The sequence below is a fragment of the Guyanagaster necrorhizus genome, assembly GCF_019112545.1.
Source record: "Guyanagaster necrorhizus MCA 3950 unplaced genomic scaffold BT62scaffold_40, whole genome shotgun sequence".
NCBI classification, from domain to species: domain Eukaryota; kingdom Fungi; phylum Basidiomycota; class Agaricomycetes; order Agaricales; family Physalacriaceae; genus Guyanagaster; species Guyanagaster necrorhizus.
The window spans coordinates 289,672-305,938 of NW_025064919.1; the positions used below are offsets into that span (position 1 = coordinate 289,672).

Genomic DNA, 16,267 nt, shown 5'->3' on the forward strand with positions numbered 1-16,267 from the left:
CCTATCCACTCTATTCCTCTCAATTCTAAGTCCCTTAGGTCACCTGATACCTAGGAAATTCTGACTTAGACATTTGAGTCAAAACTCATAGTGCTAGCCACAGATCATTGGGTCTCACTCCTTACTGCTCCTGGATGATGCTATCTCTACTCAATACTCCACAACTAGCTATAGTATTATACCTCTAGCTGTCTTAGAATATACTTGTCTTAGTGGCATGTAGAATTGGCCCCATTTGAGGTACCATTTCTAAGTCCAACTTGGACTTAGTATTTTCCAAGGTGTGGTGCAGAACTTTTCTAAGTTCAAACCTGACTTAGGATTTTTATCCTTATACAAAGTCCCTTTTGGACTTAGTATTGGTGACTAGCATGACTATCAGCTCGGAGCCTCAGCCATAGTCCTTTACTGGCTAATGATTCTCAGTTACTAGCATATTCTAGTGTGTTATGCAGAATTTGCAAATTATAGGGCTGGACATGTAGCCTGCATATCACCGATTGCCAAGCTTAGTGTTTAGAAATGCGACGAAGAACACATTTGTAAGCCTCCGCCTAGTAAAACAGATAGAATCATCATTGGCACTAAGAACGAACAGGTGCTTCAGGTTCAGGTGAAATAACTCGACTCGCCTATTCTCGTATTTTAAGAACAGCATTATACCCCCAGGATAAATATCAGAAAACACCACACCGCATCCACAACAATTGCCAGCACCTCAGCAAAAGAGTGAATGAAGTATCTGCCGACTCCAGACTCGGGAAAGACCTACAACAAGCCAATGTATGAAGTGATGAAAATGACACCCGACTAAATTGCGACATTGCAACCAGAATTACGGGAAGGGACGGACCCATTCATAATCTTAGCCATGCGGATGCAATTCTAGCAAGTGGCTTTATGTTCAACTTAGAAACCAAAACTCAGTTTGCCGAATAAATTAGAATTTTCGCACAGAGTTCCGTGTCGACGTCGAGCACAGATTTTTATCGCGTGCAATTATCGCCCGTCATGAGCTTGAAATGAAAAAACAACGAAATAAACTCGAGCAAATCAACTCTAATCCGAATAGTAAGTAACACAATACGAAACTGAGAATCAGATACGTAAGGCCACTTTTTTCCCATCTATGAGAGTAACTTTCCTGGTGGATGATTAGCGCCCGGCCCGATTCTGCATGCGCCCCAGGCGTGCACGGAACGCAGTCATATTACTTTCTGCTTTCGCACTTCCATGAATACCCTCAGATGGTCCATTCTTCCCCAAGAGTGCACTGACGTACGGATCTGGCGTTGCTCCCGCCGACATGTAGGTAGCGCAGGAGACGCCCTTCTGAGTGAGAAATGCCTGGGCATATCCATCGCCCAAGCGCCAGGAGAAGATATAGAATACCTCGCCATTGCTACACCTCAGGAGGTCTTTGTCATTTCCCTATCAGACAGAAACATGACATTTCCCAAGAAGGACGAGTCGTTCTGTACCTTACTTTCAGCGAAGAAGCTTGCTGTAGCTGGATTCGATATGCCACGGCTCTCCATTCAGATCTTTTGCCGTCTAAAGTGCCATATACAAGGTATCGACCTCTTCACCTTCCGATCGAAATGGCCCGGAAATCCATCGTATCCTTCAGAGCTCCTCTCTGAAACATTCTCAACCAAACTGGATAGTTTCTCAGTTGACAGTCTCTCGAATGACAAGCTGGACGAGGCAGCGGACGAAAAGATTACAAAGGTGTGCCTTCGGGTGTGGATTTCTGCTGTGTAAGCATTCTCCATGTTCTTTCATGACACGCATCAACGGATATGTGAAACGTAGTAGCATCCAAAATAATACGAGTACTACCTCTCTGACAAAGCCGGTCGAGACTCGATAGCTTAAGCGAGAAGTGAGCCAACTTTTTCCTTCAACACCGCAGACCATACTCATCTCAATATCAAGGTTATCGAATTTCTAGGTCGCCTGTTGTTTGACGCCGATATTCTCGATCGCGTCAAACCCATGGAGATTTCTAGATGCAATGTCTGCATTGGGAGCGGGTATTCAATGTCGACAGTTTCCAAGGTGACTACAATAATTCCCCTGACACATGAAACGTATGTCGTACATACAGGGAAACGAAGCAGACATCGTCCTAGTCTCTGTCGTCCGGTGCCGCGACCCCGGGTTCCTATGCTCCGACCAGCGAATGAATGTCATGCTCAGACGATGTCGACGAGGTCTTGTTATTATCACGAGCCGCAGTTTCCTCTCGGGACCCGGGCAGTCAACCCTCGTCGGGAAACTAGCTCGTGGCAGATCCTGGACGCAATGTACAACTGTTGTAGAACGACTGGCTAACCTCCCAGATGCTAGAGGGCGTTATGGCCCTCTCAATATTGCCCCTCCCACCGTTCGGCTCGATGTGAGACGTCCTAGCTTTGATGTGAAAACCCTCTTTCCACGTCGATCTGTTGAAGGCAGTGATATCACCCCGAGCCGTTCAATTCATCGTACAGGTTTCCCGCCAGTGACACCGGTTTCAAAGAGTCGAAGCAGCACGATCTAGGACTATCTCGACGAGACAACGAATTCAGTCGGAAGTTTGGGAAAACTCCGTATTCGAGTTCCAAGAAAGGAATTCGCCCCTCCCCACTGAGTTCATCGAATTATGAGCACAGTTTTCCACTATTGGGGTCGTCATCGAACATGACTGGGCAGAGACGTCCCAATCCCACTGTCCAGCGCAGTTCTGATGTTTCTTCACCGGAAGCACCAGGGCAAATATTGGGAGAGACATCATCCTTTCGCGTCTGGAACTTATTGGAACGTGGTCGTTGGCCGCAAGAAACGTGCAGACCAGTGGTATACTGATGAATACTGGAAGCAAATATCCGCCATAGTGCGACCATGTCGAAAGGACAAAGAAGTAGATAGCTGTCACAAGTACAAGGATAAATCCTGATCGGACAGACATGTTGGGCGGTGCCGTTTCGATTCTAAGTATCGTTGAATTTTACTTTGTCTTGATGACTGGTATACCTAAGGAATTTGAATTTGAATTAAAACGTGTTGTCGAAATAGCCTTATGCAAAGACAAACTAGAGAAAGGCGTGCACTGGCTTATCGCAAGGGAGTCCCGAATATTGCGTCATCAACGTAGATAATAAAATCGACAGAGGATATTGTGGCGAAGGTCCCACTGATTGTCTTCTTGTAAGACTCAGTGAAAATGAAGCGATAATTTTATCTTTTTGCGGTCACGGAAATACTAGGAAGACTAGACACACGCGATAATGCCTATCTAGAGACGTGTTATCCAGCAGAAGACCGCACCGAAAATCTTTGCTCACGCGTTATACTAGAATGCATTTATGCGATAAAGATTTGAAGCTCCTGTAAGACGACTCGACTCTCCTGGTCCCGTAGCTTGAACGCAGGATGAATGGGGGCTTCCAAGACAGTACCTCAGCCACCAGCCATTATCATTCTTTATGTTCCAGAGTGATTAGGAAGAGCTAACAAATCTCTCAAGGTGATATCCTTACGATAAGCCGTTGTATGAAACTATAGAAATGGCGCGCGACTAAATTCAGAGAGAGATCCTCGATTAGTATTATCGCGGTGAGAACGAGGAGACGGACTCTTCTATAACTGTACTGCGTAGATTCTGGATTAAAGTGTGATTTGCGTATTATTTAGTCTAAGAAAGTGACGCGCATTTGTAGCACCTAATAGAGTATGCTGTTAGCTATAACGTAGACCTCACACAGCGTAGCGATAAGCAGAAACGCGGTGAGGGTGCTCGACAGACCGTATTCGATATATATAGTCCATCCCGACATAAAGGGGTATCGAGCTTGGCCGGCGGGATACGACGGAGCTCCTGCTTGCTAATCCAACAATTTAGTGCTAGAGTGCGTTTGCTGTTCGTCCCGTCCATCAATCCCGCAATATAATGGCTGGCCTGTCACCTATACTACTCACCTGCCGGCGCTGCGTACGAAATACGTTAAACTCCATTGGACAATGGCACCTCGGGACCGCTGATGATTATGGCAAGGGCAACTTTCCACCGCACGTTTTCTTTACGCTCACGGATCCAGGCTGATAAAGTTTGTCTTCCGAAGAAGCATCCCTTCAACCACAAATCTCTCCTAGTCGATGACGATCTAGTTCTCTATCGTCGCCCTTACCATAATCATGATAGTCGGCGCACTTTAGGACAATAAAAAGCGAGGTTTCTTCGTTTCCGCCTACACCCTATTCTAATTCTGATTCTACTTTGGGAACGCGGGTCGCTCTTTCAAGTTACCCTCAAATCGGAGTTCGAAATCCATGTACCGTTATCACTTAATTAACTATACAATAAGTCTATCAGGACGATACGTAGGCCCTCGAGGACCGATCAAACCACATCGAAGCCGCATTCCTTCGACCACCCGCAGTAATAATATACCCTACCTTTGTCTTGCTTTATGCTCGTCGTATAAAAATGAGCCCACAAGCAGATGAGCTCTGTTATCTCGTCGAGATTTCCTCTCTTCTGTCGCTCGGAAAGACCTTTGGAGCAGTTCACATCGTCGCAACGCTCTCGTCCACATCAGTATCTGTCTAATCGGCTACCCCGGCTAACTCTCCCATCGGTAGCCTACTTGGAATACCTGCCCTCTAGGTCGCCATATATTACACCAAGTTTCCTCATGACGTGTAGCATTATAGATACTCCATAGCTTATCACCTTTCTTCCGAGGTCAAGGTTGATTTGATTCATGCCTGTTGGTCAGCCGCACTACAGTCAGAATGCCCTGCAATATCTTCATCGATCCTTAAATTGACACACTCTTATCCAGGATTCTCGGTTGCTTCATGTAGCTGTGAACATGCTCTGCGATGTTCAACGCATATCAATTTTAAGAGTTTCAAGGCATTTAGTCCCTTGTCCGTCTTCTTCAGAGATGGTCTCTAATCGTGCTTTTCCATACCAGCTCCCCATTTTGATCTATGCGTGTCCCTTTCATATAACACCTGACTTTTGTGAGTTTATTTTTTCTTCTCCATTTACTAGGTTATAATTATCATCGGTGTTCAATCGTACGTGGCGGAAACCGAACAGTATAAACCTTATAGATGCGCTCAACTAACTACGTAAAAGCGGGAAGTACTACCCTCCATCAAGTCGCAGGAGCCAAGTTGGCTACCAGGAAACCACCTGCCCAGATGTGGGCCGATACAACCGCTGACTAAGCAACGTTTCTCACGGCCTGTCCCGATTCCGAATCTTCTTTCATCACGTCCACGATGAACAACATCACCTCCTTCTTTTCGTCGTTTATCCCCACCGCCCACTGCGACTCTGAGGACAAACCAGAGGAGACACCCGTTGAAGAGGCCCAGCCGCAGGAGGAGGAGGAGGAGGAGGAGGAGGAGGAGGAACCGGAAGACGTGGGCCACCACCCCTCCAATTTTTTCGCAGCGCTGACGGTCGATGCAGATCCACCCCATCATCCGGGAGGAGTGCAAGGAATCGTCCAAGTGCTCTGCGCTTGCCAAGCACTTTGAGCATTGTCAGGAAAAGGTCTCGAAAGGCGAGGGATCCAAGGGCGAGGAATGTGTTGAGGAACTGTGCGTCTCTCGTTTCTTCTCTGTTTCCGTACTGACGCTGTAGTGTAGGTGTAAGTGCCATTTGCTGTTGGTGTAGCTTGTGCTGACTGAACCCCTGCGTGCGGAATCATAGTCCAGTATGTGCCTGTTCTCCCCCCACAGATGCAATACTAAATTATTTGCTTATAGCATGATGCATTGCGTCGATGTAAGTCATCCCTCTGCCTCCGCCTCTCTACTATCTGACTCCCCTTTCCAGGAATGCGCCGCGCCCAAGCTGTTCGCTAAGCTACGTTAGAAGGGTCCTGGGCCGTCAATACGACGGAGGAACGGTCATTAGTATGTCGCAGTTCTTTATCCAGGCTTATCTTCACTGACTAGCGCAGATAGACAGGTGGCACGTCTCTGTGGATTTTGGACAAAAATGAAAATCCTTTGTTCTTATCTATTAAGTCTTCCTACGTACGGGTACATATTGCGCGAATCGTTTGGAGGATCCTGGACGTCGGCTGTTCCCCCACCACAGTTATTTCTTTCTGGGACGACCACGCTATCCACGAAGTGTTACTTGAACCAGAAGCAAAGCAAGTCGGGACAAGGGTAGTTAGTTCGTTTCTGCCCTGCATCCAAAATGGATGTTCTTTTGCCGTTCTCCTCTGATCGTCGCCATCAACGCGCTGACCCCTATAAACATATGACTTGACCATTTTTCCCGCTAATACTATTCTGACCAAGTCGGGCATGCGTTTTACCCCAGGCTGCCTTGGCTAATGTCCAAACTAAATTTGCAGGAGCAGGGTAATTTTATGTTGATACTTCTAGGCGCCACCTAGAGAAGGGCCGCTGGGTGTTGTGACGTTGTCAGGACCGCTCGTTCTCGATAGCGAAAACTCCGACATTCATTTTGGCCCGCCTATTCATCCCGATTAGCCGGTTGGTTTTCGTGTACTTTGTCGCATTGATGCAGGAGCTAATTCGAGGTCCCGTTTTTACAGTCCTCGCCTCAACCACTCATCCGAAACGCATGCAACGCGTCTCGCGATTCTCCTGAACCGTCCACGTGTTTCTTCAGTGATGTCGACAAGTGTGATCGTATTGAGGTTTTTTTTTTTGATTTTTGATTTCTTCTCTGTGGGAGTGCGCGTAGGGTTAGGGTTACGGCCTTCCCAATTGAAGGACCTTAAGTCACCTTTGTTCGTGGTGGACGTTGATTGCTGCTAATATTCTCTTTAGAAGAGGGAGACAAGAGTTCTTCCTTTCTCCTTTGGTGCATCCCCCAGGGCTCGCAGTGTCACAGCTCTTCCTTCACACTACGAAAATGAGTTCTCTAGTTGCTAGAGCGCCGTACGCGTCTTATTGGTCTGGTATCTGCTCTTCAAGTAATTGTAGGAGTAGTTCCTTACGGGAGTATCCGCCCATGCTGGCTTTTCTCTACGCAGGATTTACCATCTTCTTGTGTTTACAGGAAGATCCTTGTGCTGTGACTACGGCTGAACAAACATAGTCTATCGACTTCGCTGTACGCCGTAACCTGCCAAGGGTCTTGCGTTGCACTCCTCGCAATACCTCCGGTGGGAGGAAGTACCAACTTTGGCTTAAACCCATCTCTCTCCAGGGAAAACGTTGGATGGAGGAAGTCTCATACGTTTGCTTAGATGCCCTAATTGTTGGCTGGTTCATGCTCACCCGAATGCCCGGCCAGGTATACGCCCACTCACCCTTGCCTCTCTTCAAGCAAGGGGTTCGCAGCCCTCTTCCGTACATTTTGAGCGCAAGATCCAATTCGTTTCTTGCCATTCAAGGATGCGCTCGTACCACAGGTCTCGCTGTACGATATTTCGGCACCACGTGGTTGCTTTTTTTCTTGGCGGGAACGGGTCACACGGTCGAGAGTATTAAGGATCGCCCAAATCTGCAGCCCGTGACCTTTATCTAAAAGTCTTTTGCAGGTGTCGTATCTGGTGCGGAAGGGATGGTAGCTCTAACAAGGCGAAAGAATGAAGCGCTTTGGTCGCTCCGGACTGTTGAGCTAGCAAACATATAGATCTTCCATATGCCGGGAGAAACGACAGCTTCTGTTATCTAGCGTCTGGAAGAGAATGAATGGCCTTATTTGCGGGGGTAACACTTCGTCCGTCTATCTTTCGTCACCCAGCGCTAATCCTACCACCAGTCGATGTGCAATAAGGAGTTATCGAACTTCTTTTACCCGCAGACGATCAGTGTTCCCGCCACCCACCTTGGCCTCTTCCCATGCTCTCCGCCGTCACGCGCTGCCAACAGGTACTTCTGTGTCCATCATAATGTTCGCTTCTGCGTCAAACCAAAAAAAAAAAAACCATAAAGTGAATGCATGCTTGCGTGTTGGACGTCAAACCTTGGTGAGAAACACTCACTTTTCTGCGTAGAACCTCGCTCACGACATCTGTTCTCAGGCTTATGCCAACCTATCAGACCGATATAACACGCTCCGTGCTTTTCGTACATGAAATGAAATTCTCTTTTTCTCTTTTTCCTTTTTCCCTTCTGGAAAGTCGAGGTCGGTGAAGCTTTTTCGCTTTCATGCTCCGGTTCTCCCTTGATATGTTTGACAGAAGCTGGCAACCATCTCCGGAGAGCTCTCCTTCTTTTCTCAAATCAGTCATTTCTATTAATGAAATATGATGGGGGTCGTTCGTACGCCACCCCATCCCATCTTCATAACCTGATTTGTCGCTTACATTGACCGGCGAGGGAAAAAACAATTGAAGCGGGGCTATTTCCACCGTGGTTGCAGCTTCATTGGCCGGCCCGTTCTTCCATCCTTGAGTACCAAGACATTGGGATCGAGCTTTCTGATGCAAGGCGCTGGCGTTGATCCCTGGACGACGTTGGGGATCCCCGATGGTTATGCGTGTCTTGTCATTCTCTCTGCATGCTCGCGTGGTGGGTGTCCATGTCTCCTGCAAATGGAAGACGTGAGGCGGGGCAAGAGCGCTCCTCGAACAAGTAGACAGTGCCAGCATCCTCTCTGTGTTTCTCCGCATTTCCGAGGCTCCCCCCTCCCCACATCCCTGTTCCGTGAGCATTACGTTCATTGATATATTGTACGCTGACACTTCATTTTGCTGGCAGAGGCTAGACTCGAGGTGACGGAGGGAACCACTGTTTCGCTTCCGCTAGGTGGTCCGGGATTTGCCGGGGGCCACACATCATATCATTATCAGATAGCTCGACGTCTGAACCTGACATTCATGCGAATTTCTGCTTGGAGATGGTGGACGGACCCCACCTAGTTTGGGGGCACCGATGTAGCGGGATGCTACTTACATGATGTTCCCGCCCAGCCTGTCTCTTCAAAAGAAACCCGGGGTCTTCGCTGTGATATTTATGTTGTTCCCCCACATTTATATAGATTCCCATATGCGCAGACAGAAAGAGAATCCGGTACTCGACGGAGCCATGTGTTCTTCTCTGTTTAAATGGTGGCTCGGTCCACACCTGACTTTTTCTTCCTCTTCCCTTCTTCTGACCCTCCTCAACTCTCCTTTCTTTCATTCTTTTTTCCTACCTGTCTTTTTTTCTTTCCCACTTTTTCACTTCTGCCATGGCTCCACTCCTGAGCCTGGAAGCGCAAACGATAAATAACACCCTGGGCGCGGTTTTCTTGGGATTGCTGGGTGCATGTTTGTGCGTACTTTCTTTTTTAGCTTTTTTATTACTCTGATCCAACGGCCGCCCGCCCCCAGTCTTTTTGGGATAACGACTCTTCAGACATATCTCTACTTTCATAATTATCCTCGGGACACGACCCTTCATCGCCTATCAGTTGGCGTATTATACCTCCTCGACACGCTCCACCTCGCGCTCACGATCCATGCCATGTATTTCTATATCGTCACCAATCGCGGGAGGGGATTGGTGGAAGCGGGCCCGGAGATCGTCTGGTCAATCAAGGTACTATCCGGCCACCAAGATCGGAACTAAAAGATGTTTATTTTTGTCCAGCTCCAAGTAGCGGTAATGGTCGTGATCATTCTCTTCGTGCAGAGGTATCTGCTTCTGTGTTGTTATTTTTTTTTTGTTTCTCACAGTCGTTGATTGCCGTTTTTCGCTTCAGTCTTTACGCGCTCCGGATTTGGCTCCTGAGTGGGTACCACCGTGGGTTCCTCCGGTACCTTGCGGCGCTGAGCGTCGTTGGTGGATTTGGTATCGGTATAGGTCAGTGTGCCAGGGCTCCCTTCCGCGTTAACTGCCTCTCTGAATTCTAACTTGTTTCAGCGTTAACATACGAAATGTACGGCACCCTTTTCATACTGTAGGGGGAGAGGAACGTTAACCGACAGATGATAGATATATGACCCGAACATTCCCGTCCCTCTCGTCAGACGACAAATCCTGGGCGATGGAATCGTCCCTAGCGGCGTCAACGCTGATCGATTTCGTCCTGGCGCTCGCAATGTGCTATTATCTCCGCAAAGGCCGGGGTTCAGAGTCCGAGTCCGAGTTGAGCTCATTTGATGCACGCCTTCTCGTATTATTTCCTGATATCGATCAAAGTCTGAATTCGCGCATCTCCGTGGTGATGCAATATACCCTCAGCTCGGGCCTGGTCACGAGTGCTTGCTCGTTGGCCGTGTTGTTCACTGTACGTCCCTGATTGTGTCTGTCTCAGTTTCTAAACTTACCCATGGGGTTGGACTGTAGTATGTACTTCTGCCAAACACGCTCATATTCATCTCGCTAGAGTTTTTGTTGACACGACGTATGTTTTTTATCTTGGGCTTCATAGGACGAAGGAATAATGCCTTAATCTGTTAGTATACGTCGGCTCCTTCCTAGCGATGCTTAACGCCCGGAACCTCCCAATCCTCGACCGGCAGGAGCTTGACACCGTCGCTGCGTCAATGTCGATGCCGCCTCGCTTCAAGCATTCGAGTATGCACTCCAGCGTGCGCTCTAGTCTCAAACACTCAATCCGACTGAAACATCTCAGCTCGAGCTCAAAGTCTTCACCGAGCTCTGTGAGTTTTGTTTTCTCTGCCGTTTTCTGATTTCTGGCGAGCGTCAGCTGACCCCTAGAACACGCAGAGCGAAGCAGAATGCCAATGGGACATCGTTACTCCCGTCCCCCTACCGGCAAGGGTACGAATGGGTGGGCAGACAGTAAAAATGTCGATGTTTTAAGTAAAGTATTGGGCTCGAGGGGTTTATACTAGATTTTTGTTTTTTGTATCATTTAGCATATCTCTTTCGTTTTTCGATTCAATGGAAAACTGGGTTTTCGTTCTATTCGTCTCCTCCCACTGCTTCAGGATGAATGTTCGTACGAAACCGGGTCGTTTTCTCCCGCTAGTTGAATTGTAGTGTGACAGGCTGTTTTTTTTTCATTTGCTCGCTCAAGGGCCCTGTGGAAAGATTTCTGTCGCGGATAGGGTCCTCCACTGTGCATGCAGCTACTATTCGGGCTCCCATGGAATAAGGTTGTGCTGGCCAGTCATATTTCGCCAGCTCCAATTCGTTCACTCCGGCGAATCAACGACGTAGAATTACCTGCCGCTTAGAGGTCTATTCGCTTCTTGACCCTAGCCTCGATTAGATCGGCTGATCCGATGGTCGACGACGCCCAATCCCCGTGGGACATCTAATCTAATCGCCGGGTCCAGGCCCTGTGATGACGGGCGCATTGGAACTTTTTCGTTTTGCTTCCATCACCCCATCCAGTATACCCTCCCAGTCGTCTCGTCATCCCGTCCTGACCCTTTGGCCCTTCGGCTGTCCCATATAAACTCGTTCACCTTTCACTTGTTACTGCTAAAATTCTACCATCCTGGCTGGCCGACCACCCAAATTCATGGACGTGTTCAATCCAAAAATTCTTGATGCTTGCATTCGGGATGTTGCATACTGTCTTTCGGATAACCAGAAAGCAGATCTGCTGCTCTATGCGATGACGAGTCTCAAATATACAAGGTACGTCGGCCCCAATGCCCAATGCCCAATGCCCGCTTGTTGGTGGAACATGGTCGACTGAATCGTGGTTTACTTAGACACAAAGTCGTCGTCGAAAACGCCATTCAGGCTTGCCTATCGATTCATGCCCTCTCACCCTCAATCGTCGCCAAGGCTCGAATCTTACGTGCCCGTCTACGTTTGGAAGCCGGCTCATTTATAGGCGCCCAAGAAGGTTCGTTCGTTGCTAGGCTTATCTACATCAGACCTTCCACTCAACGTTCGAACGATATGCACAGACCTCCAAGCAGCTCTGCTCGCAGAACCAGATAATCCGGAAGCAACCGCACTGTTACACCAACGTTCCGTCGCCGTGGAAAAGGTGAGTACCCTACCAGTTACGAACCCAGATCAAATGACAAATGGTTGGTTGGCCTCCCCCCAGCTTCTCGCTCCCACGGGCCATCGAATATCTAATGAAATATGGCGCGAAATAGCCTTATTTCTTCCTCGTCGCGATTTGAAGACGCTGCTTTCGGTCCCCCACCCTTTGTCCCGCGTTGCGTCGCAGCTTCTCTTTCGAAAGGTGGATTTGCATTTCGGCGAGGGCGAAGGACAGCCGTTCGACGAAGGTAGCGAAGGAGGAGAGTGGGAAAAGGAGAGGGACAGAGATCAACGAACGGCCGACATCCTTACCCGCGTCATAACCGATCCTTCCTTCGCCAGCGTCGTCCGCACCCTCCGGATCTTCGCCACCGTCAACAGCCACACCTCGTTTCAGACGGGAATCCTGTCGAATGCCCTCCCGAAGATGGTCAATCTGAGGAGGGTACATATATCCTCGAGCGCCGACGGTGTCCTACCCGTGCTGAGGATCCTCCAGTCATGTTCGCCCAAGCTCAATGGTCTCTCACTGCACGTCCCTGATGGGCTGTTCGAGCTGAGCACCCTTACTTTGAACCATATCGCCAACTTTGCTTATCACGCTGGTGGCAGTGGCAGCGGAGGGGCCCAAAATCCCCATGCGTTCCTCGCCCAGCACCGGTCGACGCTACGGACGCTCTCCCTAGAGAATCCAGCTTGGATATTCCCCGCCGACGCGCTCTCGCTCCGCAACCTCACCCACATCCACTTCCTCGGGCAATTCCCCCTCAACAGCCAGGCCGTCGGGACCATCCTCAGCCACGGACGGCAACTCGAGTCCCTCTCCCTCACCTGCCTCCTTGACTGCGCCCCCTCTTCCCAATTCCGCGGCGCACACGGAGAGCTCCCCTTCCTCCGCCACTTTGCCTTTGCGGTCCATTCGATGAACCGACGACTGACGGACCGCGATCTCTTCCCCGCGATCGCAGAGTTCCTGCGGGACCGCATCGACCTCCGTACGCTCTCGCTCCTCGTCCCCGCCGAGCCTATACAGAAAGCCGTCGGCTTCGACGCGTCGGTGTGGGGCGTGCTGCCCAGTCTCACAGGTCTCAAGGGTCTGGGGATCACCTACCCGAGGGACCTCGCGCCCGGCCTCGCGGCATGGCTCATCCCCCGGAGCGTCGTCAGCCTCACGTTGAACGGGCTCGTCGGCGGCGGGATGCGCGACCTCCGCCTCGGCGTGCCCTCCGGTCTGCGGTTCGTCGGCCTAGACACGGGCGGGATGGGCACCGGCGAGGTGGCCGGCATCGTCGAGCAGGGCTTCCCGATGGTCAGGATCGTGCGCGTCGGCCCGGCGTATTGGACCGTGCATCGCAGAAAGAAGAGCGGGAGGAAGGGCGAGGACGGCGGGGTCGAGCTCGAGAGGTGGCCGGCGAGGAGAGCGAGGTATCATGTCAGCGAATGGCTCGAGTGGTTTGGCTGCGAGGATGCGTTGGGCGTCGAGGACATTTATGGTATTTGACTTGCTTTTTTTGGATTTTGTATATTCTACTTGTTGTATCATTTTTTTGGGGGGGGACTGGACCGTTAATCGTAGTCTATATGTGGAACACTTGACCATTTGCCGTGAGCACCTGGGTGCAATGGATCTCATTTGACGTTTCTGGCGAGAAAATATGATGAGAGTTTCCGCTGATGCATGCATTCTACATGTATGTTATAGCTGCAGCATCTTGTGTAATGGTTAATAACATGTGGATTCTCTAATCTATTCTGGGCGTTCGGGGTTCGATTCCTCCCTAATGCAATCACTGTGTGGTGTATTAGTTTTTGAATGAAATGAACTGTTCTAGGGTTGCGCACGAAGCCTCCAGTTTTGCACCCACCCATACTTTTACCGTTTAGTTGCCTATCACGTGCATTATCACGTGGCTGACGCGCAGTTCTCTTTGTTCGTTCTAGTTGTTAGTACTCAAGGTTCCACAACAAAGTACCTCAAGCATCAGTGGTGTAATGATTAACATGCGGTCTTCCCATGCGCTGCGCTCATAATCTGTGGCCGCGTTCGGGGTTCGATTCCCCGCTGATGCATGACGCTATTGATAGAAAGATTTTATTAGTCACATTATATATAGCATGCTGAATTGCCAGTCACATAAATGGAAAGTTACTTTGACGAAAATCCCTCCGAAGAAGGGGAAGTAACTTGTCGGTAAATATAGTGGCTTTACCTACTACAGCCCGTCAAAAAAAGCCCATGCCTCTGTGTACAATTTTATTCAGGTGGCACTGTTCAATTGTGTAGGTAGGCACGATAAATGGGCGATTAAATAGCTTCGCAGTATCTCGCTCGTTCGAACGCTCTCCATACATCCATATGAAGGGGTTGGCCCACATGCCTTCGTTCAGTGCCGCCGGCAACGGAATAACTTGTTTTATGAAAAAAGCGGCGGTGGCGACAGACGCAGCTACTTATTACGAAAAAAAGAAAATCAGTGGATGCGCAGTGTGGTCTCCATAGCGCAGCACGAAAATCCCGTCGATCATGATTTCATGTTTGAAATGCGAATGAAAGAGAATCCTAGTACATTATAGGGCCCCGAGAGCATAAATATAAAGTAGGTTTAACGAGGGGGCTCGCACGAATAAACGAGGGGAGGTCCATCCAACAAGTCATTATCCGTCAATGCAACGCGCACAGGAAACCGGTGATTCCAGATGAAAACAAAAACAAAAACAAAAAACTAGACGAGCACGCATACGGCCCCACCAAGGCCAGCGACCAGCACTGCACCTATACCCACCAGAGCTCGCCACTCCAGGTTCGGTAAAGCACTCGACGCAGCTGCAAACGTCGTCACGAAACCTTGTGTTGGATTCGGCGTCCCGCTTATCGTGACGGTAGCAACCGCCCTATCTGGCGTAGGCGTCGAACCAGACGTGGACGTAGCGGAGGAATTGAGGATAGTAAAGCGGGGCGAGGTGGTATACATGATTCCGTGGGTCGCGTTGAGGAAGAGAAGGAAATAATCGTCTGCTGCAGGGATATTCTCGAGATACACGTTTAATGACGACGGCGAGGCCTTCTCGGCGGGGACTAGGTGGAAAATGAGCGGTTAGGGTTGGGAAACGGACCGCACCGCGCGCACGCACCTGTGCTGGCGATGTATGTCAGCCCGTCCTCGCTGAGTCTCGTCATCTCTATATCGAACGAATCGATTCCGTCCAGCGTGCCCTTCTCCCAGGATATCACATTCACTCCGCCGTTCCGCCATTGAGCGTTTTCAGATGGACTTGTTATCTCAAAGTATGCTGTTGCCAGGTATCAGAAAATCCACCGTAAAATGCAGGCAAAATGTGCTCACCAGATGCAACGGTAGCGACAAGGGGTATAGGCAACAAATTTAGTAGGCGCATTTTCGTGGTAGTCGTATATGGGTATGAGCGATGGTAAAAAGAGGAATGGAAAAAAATCGTGAATGAAGGAGCGACCGACGGCGTTGGAATGGGGGGCGGGCGCACTGTTACGTAGGCAGGATAATGGGTGGGAGGAGAAAGGAAAGAAAAGGGAACGTGACGGATTGATTGGCCTTGACGGCCTATTTGCTCATGTTTTCGTTTCAGGGGGGCCAACTCCTACAACTCCTAATGCAAACGCCAAGCCCATGACGTTGTTGGTACGCATCTTTTGTACGCGCTTTTTTAAGGACTCTCTCTGGAAATTTTAATTTTCTTCAGGAAAGTGGTAAGTTTTTTTTTCTCCCCTTATCTTGGAAGTCACAAAAAGCATCCGCGGAGAACTGAGACCGTGAAACAGAAATAGGTGCCGTCGTGCCGTTGTTATCGCAGAGTTACACAGGTTCGAATCGCCAATCGCCATCCGGACAGTTGGTCGCCACGCGGTTCATGGCCGACGACTCTTTCTGTTATAATGCGATCTGTTCGTTGCGTCGGACCTCCTCGCGTTCCCAAATTTGCTTGTCCACACGGTAGCCTACACAGCAGTTGCATAATAAACGTGGTGAAGGGCCCAGAGCATCATGTTTCGGAACTGTTGATTGTATTATTCAAGCTTCCCGGATGCGGACTGATAAAGTGTGAATTTCGAAAGAGGCCATCAAGCAAAAATCTCACCAGTTCTACACCCCCTTACGGGCCGTAGCGCCGCCGTTAACACCCAAATACGCCTCGCGTGGCTGAGAATCACCATCCGGATCAATATTTACTTTGCATTCAGAAACTGAACATGAATTACCCACAAAAACTCTCGATATCTTGACCCACGCGTCCACTCGAGATCCGGCCGCACCATATTTACAAGGATAAGATTGATCGTTCCTCATCGTGTTGTATTTTATGGCTTCCTCTTGTTTCCTGCAGGTGCGCTGTCATC

The 16,267-nt window shown here is 49.4% G+C and overlaps 5 protein-coding genes and 1 non-coding gene across 6 annotated transcripts; 5 read left to right on the forward strand and 1 right to left on the reverse strand.

Moving 5' to 3' along the window:
• Positions 1–2,104: 2,104 nt before the first annotated feature.
• Positions 2,105–2,290, forward strand: BT62DRAFT_859908 (uncharacterized protein; the record flags this gene model as incomplete). The annotated part of the gene is made up of 1 exon (XM_043182494.1): positions 2,105–2,290. A coding segment is annotated over one exon (186 nt), but the record flags the coding sequence as incomplete, so codon positions are not given.
• Positions 2,291–5,154: 2,864 nt separating this feature from the next.
• On the forward strand, positions 5,155–6,332 carry BT62DRAFT_937309 (uncharacterized protein). The gene is made up of 5 exons (XM_043187291.1): positions 5,155–5,421; positions 5,471–5,601; positions 5,770–5,788; positions 5,840–5,919; positions 5,967–6,332. Exons 1-4 carry the CDS (start codon positions 5,278–5,280, stop codon positions 5,876–5,878), a joined length of 333 nt encoding a protein of 110 aa, XP_043034776.1. The 5' UTR covers positions 5,155–5,277; the 3' UTR covers positions 5,879–5,919; positions 5,967–6,332.
• A 2,441-nt stretch (positions 6,333–8,773) lies between these two features.
• BT62DRAFT_1046361 (uncharacterized protein) lies at positions 8,774–10,613 on the forward strand (the record flags this gene model as incomplete). The annotated part of the gene is made up of 8 exons (XM_043178481.1): positions 8,774–9,516; positions 9,568–9,611; positions 9,680–9,780; positions 9,841–9,856; positions 9,913–10,059; positions 10,120–10,207; positions 10,267–10,324; positions 10,381–10,613. The coding sequence occupies exons 1-8, from the start codon at positions 9,244–9,246 to the stop codon at positions 10,611–10,613; spliced, it is 960 nt and encodes a 319-aa protein (XP_043034777.1). The 5' UTR covers positions 8,774–9,243.
• A 775-nt stretch (positions 10,614–11,388) lies between these two features.
• On the forward strand, positions 11,389–13,451 carry BT62DRAFT_937311 (uncharacterized protein). Its single transcript, XM_043187292.1, has 4 exons — positions 11,389–11,532; positions 11,610–11,746; positions 11,811–11,893; positions 11,957–13,451. Exons 1-4 carry the CDS (start codon positions 11,414–11,416, stop codon positions 13,394–13,396), a joined length of 1,779 nt encoding a protein of 592 aa, XP_043034778.1. The 5' UTR covers positions 11,389–11,413; the 3' UTR covers positions 13,397–13,451.
• A 422-nt stretch (positions 13,452–13,873) lies between these two features.
• On the forward strand, positions 13,874–13,965 carry BT62DRAFT_t168. Its single transcript has one exon. It is a non-coding gene; the product is annotated as a tRNA-Gly (tRNA).
• A 308-nt stretch (positions 13,966–14,273) lies between these two features.
• Positions 14,274–15,387, reverse strand: BT62DRAFT_937313 (uncharacterized protein). Its single transcript, XM_043187293.1, has 3 exons — positions 15,240–15,387; positions 15,028–15,186; positions 14,274–14,971 (listed from the first exon to the last, which is right to left on the reverse strand). Exons 1-3 carry the CDS (start codon positions 15,289–15,291, stop codon positions 14,619–14,621), a joined length of 564 nt encoding a protein of 187 aa, XP_043034779.1. The 5' UTR covers positions 15,292–15,387; the 3' UTR covers positions 14,274–14,618.
• Positions 15,388–16,267: the final 880 nt, after the last annotated feature.